The sequence below is a fragment of the Phyllopteryx taeniolatus genome, chromosome 2 (genome assembly GCF_024500385.1).
Source record: "Phyllopteryx taeniolatus isolate TA_2022b chromosome 2, UOR_Ptae_1.2, whole genome shotgun sequence".
In the NCBI taxonomy this organism is placed as follows: Eukaryota; Metazoa; Chordata; class Actinopteri; order Syngnathiformes; family Syngnathidae; genus Phyllopteryx; species Phyllopteryx taeniolatus.
This window is the reverse complement of record NC_084503.1, coordinates 8,514,638-8,523,004: the sequence shown is the minus strand read 5'-3', so window position 1 is coordinate 8,523,004 and position 8,367 is coordinate 8,514,638. Positions and strand designations below refer to the sequence as shown.

At 41.1% G+C, this 8,367-nt stretch overlaps 1 protein-coding gene across 2 annotated transcripts; it reads left to right on the top strand.

Moving 5' to 3' along the window:
• The first annotated feature begins 59 nt into the window (after nt 1–59).
• Nucleotides 60–7,902, top strand: ist1 (IST1 factor associated with ESCRT-III). Of its 2 annotated transcripts, XM_061758723.1 has the most exons (10): nt 61–199; nt 719–813; nt 904–1,084; nt 1,249–1,336; nt 1,867–1,950; nt 2,039–2,149; nt 2,266–2,433; nt 3,393–3,494; nt 3,991–4,030; nt 6,473–7,902. In XM_061758723.1, exons 2-10 carry the CDS (start codon nt 726–728, stop codon nt 6,631–6,633), a joined length of 1,023 nt encoding a protein of 340 aa, XP_061614707.1. In that variant the 5' UTR covers nt 61–199; nt 719–725; the 3' UTR covers nt 6,634–7,902. The 2 variants fall into 2 exon arrangements, with proteins under 2 accessions (XP_061614716.1, XP_061614707.1); XM_061758732.1 differs by lacking the exon at nt 3,393–3,494 and having other exon boundaries at nt 60–199.
• The last annotated feature ends 465 nt before the right edge of the window (nt 7,903–8,367 follow it).

The window sequence follows — 8,367 nt, the reverse complement described above, 5'->3', positions numbered from 1 at the left end:
AAGAAAACATAGTTACTTATGTATGTGTTATACGGAGCATATATGCCACCGCCTGAGTTTGCGTTCCACGGCCTACACCGCAGAGCCCTCCCCCTAAATCGAAAACCCCCGTGACGTCACATAAGATCATCACGGAAGTGAACGAGGCGACGGAACAGATACACCATTAAGTTGTCGTGTACGTGACTGCTACAGACAGGTACGTTACTGACACCGAATTCTGCGTGGCTAAATGGTCTATGTGTATCTTTTGGACTTATTCCTGTTGTGTAAACCACTATAATGTGTCTCAAACAGTTTGTTGGGTCGTCTTTAGCACGGAGCGAGAGCTTGGCAGCTTGGCTAGCCAAATGTCAGCGAGGAAGACCGCTAACAAACCAATATTTGCTCGTAGCCAGCTTTGGTAGCACGCACAAGTGTTAATAAAAGTAGGGCGTACTTTCAAAATGTGAGCATTATGGTATCGGTTTGGAGACGCACGCCGTTTAGACACCGTGTCGGGCTAATGGTAACGCTGCTAACTGTTTTGTGTACTACCCGACTCGGCTTTTCCTCTCAGTGAGTGTGTGTTTTGCGGTTGTATCTGGAGTTGCCATCGTGCTGCGATGCCTTGGTCACGCTCACATGATTGCGTGGCTCACGTAAGCGGGGGGGGAGGTGGGTAAGGTGGACGGTCAGTTCCGGAGGAAGAGGAGGTCACTCGTCCTTTTAACCACAGATCAGAGATGCTGGGAGGAGGCTTCAAAGCAGAGAGGTTAAGAGTCAACCTCCGGCTTGTCATCAACCGACTCAAACTCCTCGAGAAAAAGAAAAGTGAGTTCTGATATCAACACAAATGTTGATTTTGGTCTTAAGCCTTATGTCACGTCATGCTTGTATTTCCTTCAACGATTTCAAATGAAGCCGAGCTTGCTCAAAAGGCTCGGAAGGAGATCTCAGATTACCTGTCCTCGGGAAAAGATGAGCGGGCGCGCATCCGTGTGGAGCATATCATCAGAGAGGACTACATGGTTGAAGCCATGGAGATCTTGGAGCTTTACTGTGATTTGCTCCTGACACGCTTCGGCCTAATTCAGTCTATGAAGTAAGTCACAACTTTGGCCTTACACATCAAAATCAGTCATGCTTTAACTCATTCACTGCCAGCCTTCCCAGTTAATTTGGATATTTGACTTCTAAAGCCGTCAATGGCAGTGACTGTTGGTGAACTTTTCTGGTAAACGGGTATCTATCGTTTCATGATTTCAGGGAGTTGGATCCAGGATTACAAGAGGCGGTCTCCACTCTTATCTGGGCAGCTCCTCGTCTCCAGTCAGAGGTGACGGAATTAAAACTTGTAAGTACACTTTTAAAAGAACATACAGTTGAAATCAGAAGTTTACATACACTAAGACATTTCTCCTCCTGATATCTTGGAAGATTTTATTTTTTACTTTCCCATGATGTTACACAAAGAAGCAGTGTGTATTTCAGGTGTGCCTTCAAATACATCCACAGATGCGTCACTAATTAACTTAATGTTGTCATTAAACCAATCAAAAACTTGTAAAGACATGGCATCATCGTCTGGATTTTCCTAAATTGTTTAAAGGCAGAGTAATTTCACTGCATGTAAACTTCTGACTTTGAAAGTAATGAAAAATAGGCTGAAAAAAGTCCTCATTATGCTGGGATTTAACAAAAATAATTTTGGTTGTCCTAATTTACCTAAAACAGGAAAAATTTAGTCATGATTTCATGTCATACAGTGAGGGGAAAAAAGAGCATTTCTTTTTATGTTTGTAAACATCTGGTTTCAACTGTGCTGTTTATCAATGTTCTCTAGTTTTATCTACTCATGACATATATACCTCCTAATTCTTACAGGTGTCAGACCAGCTGTGTGCAAAATATAGCAAGGAGTATGGCAAACTATGCAGGACAAACCAGATTGGAACGGTCAATGAAAGGGTTCGCATTTTTCATTATTCTGTGTGACTCTGTTCAACCAAGAAATATTCCAGCAGTTCATCTTCTAAAACGTGTGATATTTTTGCAGCTTATGCACAAACTGAGTGTGGAGGCTCCCCCCAAGATCTTGGTGGAGCGCTACTTGATTGAGATAGCCAAGAACTATAACGTGCCGTATGAACCTGATGCAATGGTCCGGGTAAGCAGAGAAAAATGTGCTAATCAGGATGCTGTCGTGTTGTGTAGTTACTGTCAAAACTTTTTTTTTTTTAAATTTATTTATTTATTTATTTTTATTTTTTTTACCCCTGGCAGCCTGAGGTGAGTCACGGAGAAGCAGACCTGATTGACGTAAACAATGACAAGAAGTCAGGAGGAGGTGGAGGAGGCGGAGGTTTCACTGCTCCTGTCATGCCCATGCCGATGCCGATGCCAATGCCGATGCATATGCCTACACCATTCAACTATCCAGCTCCCAAAGGAGTAAGCTGATTATTTTCAAAACTTTCTTTAGATGCAAGTCATATGCATGAGAGTTGTTAGTTTTGTGAAAAAAATAAATCATTAAATTGACTAAATCAATGGTCACATAAAATATCTACGCAGTCGAATATTCCTTTTTGCTATTTTTTTTGTGCTCCTTTAAACTGCTGCTGTTTGTGTTTGTCTAGCAGGCGAAGCACAACATTAATATTGTTATTTCTCAAGGGACAGTATCAGTACACTAGCAACAAATAATGATACTGTTGCTGGCCAATATCCAAGTATGGCCAGTTACGCACTAAACGACCATTTTGACTTTTTATAATTTAACACTCTCTGTATGCCATGGACTGTCGACATGGTGTATTTAAGCAACTAGTAAGAATATATTTTACTACGTCACACTTAACATTTGGTTGCTCTACTACTCGGAAAGAGTCCTGACACCTCAACAAATTGAGCTGATCAGCGTTAGTTTCATGAACCAAGTGCTGACAACCTTGGATAATGAATGTAATTAGGTTTTTGTCAAGGTGTAATTTCTTATTTTTTTCCAAACTTAGCCTGATTAATGCTCATAAAGTGAAAATCGGGTCGGTAAATGCGCCATTTATCTATGAATTATTTTGGTTTGACTGTAAAAGAATATAGGCAATGCAGTTTTGTTAAAAAAAATCTTTGCTAGCTATTGTCTATTTTTATACATTAAATGCACACATACAAGATGGTGAAGGTTGTACAAATATAGTTCCACGAATGATACTAAATTGTCAATATGTAATCATTACGAATCTAAAAGGTTAAAAAAAATATTGTAAATGTGTCATGATATTGTTATATTTTGGGAAAATCTGCCGGTTACAGGCCACTTTGTGATTCCTACCCCCACTTTGGTGTGCCATGGTTGGAGAGCAAGCATGTTTGATCAGTGCACTCGTGTTCATGTTGTTTCCCTCCAGGAACCGTTCAATCCAGCTATTGGATCTTACAACAGCTTCCCGCACAGCGTAGGCGGAGGGCAGCCCCCTCAGCTGCCCACTTCTCCCCCCACATACGAGTCTGTAAGTGAGCAAACTCCTCCCATCCATGACCCCTCCCTGTTCTCACAGATGGACAGACGGACAGGGCAGGGCATCACTCAGGGAAGAGTTGTTCACTTAGCTTCTGCTATTACCTCTGCATTTCTGCCCTTTTGCCTGAGTAGGCTAAATTTTTTTCTTTCTGTGCACTGTGCTCCAAAGTAGGCAGCACAAATGGCTTGTACATATTGTGAGCACTAACAACTCAGTGGTCCCACTAACAGACCTGGGATTAGATTGGACTGAGAAGAGTGCTGCAGTGCAGAGTCGAGATAAGAAATGATAACCTTTATTAGTCCCACAAATGGGAAATTGAAAGTGAGCCTCAAGTCTGATGCACACTAAAGGTGATGGTTTTCTCATTGAGCCCCACAAGCATTTTGCCTTTCTTTTCTTACTTTAAGCACTAACACAACATAACCTATACTGTACTCTAATATAAGTAGATGCTGTCAAAATCACCCTTTTTCTGTTTCAGATTGATGACCTAAAAAATTCTCTTCCTTCCCAGGCCACAGGTAAGCCCTACCAACTGTTATACACAGTTTAAGTATGGGCTTTGACACTACAGGTGCATCTCTTTTCATTTGAATTTAATGGAAAGCGCAACACCCAAAGTCCGTATCTCATAAAATTTGAATATTGCGAAAAAAATGGTCGAAATTTTAAACTTCTGGTGGCGCATTCTGTCTGATTACTAGAAATACCCGCAAAGGCTTCTTGAGCTAGTCACTGATGGTGTAGTGGTGCATTCACCTGACTTGGGTGCTTGCAGCGTGGTTTCAGTTCCCACTCCGTGACTGTGTGAATGTGAGCGCGAGTGGTTGCCCGATATGTGCCCTGTGACTGACTGCCGACCAGTTCAGGGTGTAGTCCACCTTTCGCCCGAAGTCAGCTGGGATACGTGACCCTGAACAGGATGAGCGGGATTGAGAATGGATGGATGGACTTCTTGAGCCTTTTACTTGTTCTCTAAGTCCTCTTCAGTAGCCTCCACAATTATGAGAAAGACTACTGACTTGATATTGCCCAGAAGACGGTCATTGACATTCTCCACAAGGAAGACAAGCCACAAAAGCTTCAACAAGCAGGCTGGAGTTAGAGTTCTGTATCCAAGCACATTAATGCAAGCTTGAGTGGAAGAAAAAAGTGTGGTAAGAAATTCACAAACAACACGGATAACCGCAGCTTTGAAAGATTTGTGAATAAAAAGCTAATTAAAAAATGTTGTGCGTAAAGTCTAATAATCAAAATCAACAAGTCAAATAATGAAATCTTGCACTCTTGTTTTATGGGTTTTACTTTTTGAGTTGAACTACCAAACTGAAATATGTTTGCCGCGATATTCAAATTTATTAAGATGTACCTGTATATGAAGTCGGCCCTCTGAGGTCGAACAAAGTACAACTTGAAAGGTATTAGCGTCCTTTTACACATTTCTATAGACATAATTTTACAGACCAAAATCAGCAATACCATGGCCATCTGTATTTTGTATTCACAGTGGGTACGGAAAGTATTCAGACCCCCTTAATTTTTTACTCATTATATTGCAGCCATTTGGAGTTGTTTTTTTTTTACCCCCTCATTAATGTACACACAGCACCCCATATTGACAGAAAAAAACCGAATTGTTGATTTTTTTTTTTCCAGATTAAAAAAAAAAAAATCACACACCCATAAGCATTCAGACCCTTTAGTAGAAGCACCCTTTTGAGGTAATACAGCCATGAGTCTTTTTGAGAATGATGCAACAAGTTTTTCACACCTGGAATTGGGGATCCTCTGCCATTCCTCCTGGCAGATCCTCCTCAATTGGGTTTAAGTCAGAGCTCTGGCTAGGCCATTGAAGAACAGTCACGGAGTTGTTCTGAAGCCACTCCTTTGTGATTTTAGGTGTGTGCTTAGAGTCATTGTCTTGTTGGAAGGTGAACCTTCGGCCCAGTCTGAGGTCCTGAACATTCTGGAGAAGGCTTTCGTCCAGGATATCCCTGTACTTGGCCGCATTCATCTTTCCTTCGATTGCAAACAGTTGTCCTGTCCATGCAGCTGAAAAACACCCCACAGCATGATGCTGCTGGAGCTCAGCCACAGTGATCTTTGGGTTCTTCTTTACCTCTCTCACCAATGCTCTTCTCCCCCGATTACTCAGTTTGGCCAGACGGCCAGCTTTAGGAAGGGTTCTGGTCGTCCCAAATGTCTTCCATTAAAGGATTATAGAGGCCACTGTGCTCTTAGGAACCTTAAGTGCAGCAGACATTTTTTTGTAACCTTTGCCAGATCTGTGCTTTGCCACAATTCTGTCTCTGAGCTCTTCAGGCAGTTCCTTTGACCTCATTATTCTCATTTGCTCTGACATGCACTGTGAGCTGTAAGGTCTTATATAGACAGGTGTGTGGCTTTCCTAATCAAGTCCAATCAGTATAATCAAACACAGCTGGACAATAATGAAGGTGTAGAACATCTCAAGGATGATCAGAAGAAATGGACAGCACCCGAGTTAAATGAGCGTCACAGCAAAGGGTCTGAATACTTATGGATGTGTGATATTTCAGTTTTTCTTTTCTAATAAATCTGCAAAAATTTCAACAATTCTGTTTTTTTTCTGTCAATATGGGGTGCCGTGTGTACATTAATGAGGGGAGAAAAATGGCTGCAACATAACAGAGTGAAAAATCTAAGGGGTCTGAATACTTTCCATACCCAATGTAGTCAAGCTGTGCCCCGCCTCGTCCAATGTCAGCGGGGATAGGCTCCAGCACACCCACGAGTCCCAACACAAACAGTATAAAAAATGAACGGATGAGTAATGTTAAACTTGCTGGACCAGTGAAAAAGTGTTGGGCAATGTTGCGACATTTGACTTTTCATGTGTCCCAGATTTAACACCCTAGTGACATGTTTTGTCAGTTTGTTCAAAAATAATATGGAAACATTTTATTCTGCTAATTCTGCTGCAGGCCCCTCATCACAAATATATGACAACAACTCTCTCCCAGAACTTCCTTCGGTTCCAGACACACTCCCGGCAACCTCCTTCGGCGGGAATACCACCACTTCGGAAGACATCGACTTTGACGACTTAACACGTCGCTTTGAGGAGCTGAAGAAGAAGACTTAAGTCTTTGAACAAAGACAGGCTGGCATTGTAGCCTGGGTACAGATGACTACAGAAAATAGAACATCCTCTAGGCTCTGAATTTATATACATATATAAAAGAAAACATTTATTCTTACCTCATATAGTTTGAATATGGGTATCAGTGAGGTTGGGATTGCTCACTCACACTTGAAATCTTGGGTTTTTTTTTTCCCCCTCCCCCTCAAACAGGAAGAGTGTCGGCTAGGGTTTTATAAATGTGATATTCTGAAGCTATATACATAGACATTCTGACTTAATCTTGCTTGGGTTCACTATTTTAACATTTCCATTTTATTGGTATGATATGTTAAAATTGAATATTGTTTTTCTGGAGTATGCCAACTGTTCATGGCATTGTTGGCACATACTGTAATGCTGTAATCTTTGCCACCGACTCGCTTAGTCTCATCTCAGACCAGTCGAACAAGTCAGACTGCCCAGCCCGGCCTGTGTAAAGGATTGTTAGTGTGATGAGGTTTCTTTTCCTGTAATTGTTTTCAAAAAGGTTGCAGGACACTTGGAAGCGTTCTCTCTAGTCTCTGCTTTGTTCTGTTACCCACATTGTGAGTGTGGCAGTTCACATCATACATTCATCATTTGAATGCATGTTTTATACAGTGATGGAGTGTGGTAGATGGCGGCAGTTTGGTTTTTGACAATTCTCTCTATATATCTCCAAATAAAGTACTCCAGGTTTACCAAATATCTCCTGTGTATCAAAGGACAGGGCCACGCAACTTGATTTTACATGTAAATCTTACACCTGTAGGTTGCGTCTTTTACACTGTGTGCGCACTGCTGCATTTGCCTTATTGTCCATGTCTTACACTGTATGTGCACTGCCGCATTTGCCTTATTGTCCATCTCTCACCAGAGGCCTTGCCAGTCTGTACAAGGATCACACATCATGCACTTGCTATCCATTAAGACTGGATATGTCATCTGCATTTCTTTTTGTAGAGGTGTCACGTTACCCATGAAGTATTTGGTTAAAGTTGACGTGTCGATCGCATCATGAGCGTTGTTGTGCGCATACCGTGTGTCCTCCAACCTAATCACACCCACATTTGCTAGCATGGCTAATGGACAACATTCTTAAATGAATGAGTCATTAGTTTCTGGAAAAGATATGTAAAAGCCAAGAAGGCCGTTGAGCTTAATGACCCTACATAACACTTATGATTTCTATGTTGGATGCTTGTGTGTTTTCCCATCGGTATAATAAAATTACAATTTAATGAAAACGAACTGCTAAGGACTTAAATATATTGTTATTTTGCCACTGCATACAACATCCAAAAGGTTCCTCAGTTGGAGGTGGGCTTACTAAGTACGTTCCAACTTTGGCCAGGAATATATGGAACGAATGTTGCAGAGGTGTCAAGTAACTGCGTTACTGAGGTAGATTTCTCAGGTATATTGAGTATTTTTCTTCACTTTAACTGCTTGCTTTCTAGCACAAATATCTGTACTTTCTACTCCTTACACTTTAAAATTTACCTTGCGATTTTTAAAACCCAAGGTTAGCGACAACACGGCGTAAAACACACGGGGTGGTAAAATGCCTGACTTGTTCCAGAGTTTAAAATTATTATTTTTTTAATATACCTTAATTCCAATAAAACACCGTTATATACCATCATCACGACCAATGATCTAGACTTTTTTACTACTAAATAAAAACATTAACAGTAATACCTTTCTAAATAAGGC

Bases quoted from the DNA above. Each gene is read 5' to 3' on its own strand.
- ist1 (XM_061758723.1), top strand. From the start codon at position 726: ATGCTGGGAGGAGGCTTCAAAGCAGAGAGGTTAAGAGTCAACCTCCGG. The intron at 814-903 runs GTGAGTTCTGAT...TTTCAAATGAAG, and splicing joins ACTCCTCGAGAAAAAGAAAA to CCGAGCTTGCTCAAAAGGCT. The intron at 4,031-6,472 runs GTAAGCCCTACC...ATTCTGCTGCAG, and splicing joins TCTTCCTTCCCAGGCCACAG to GCCCCTCATCACAAATATAT.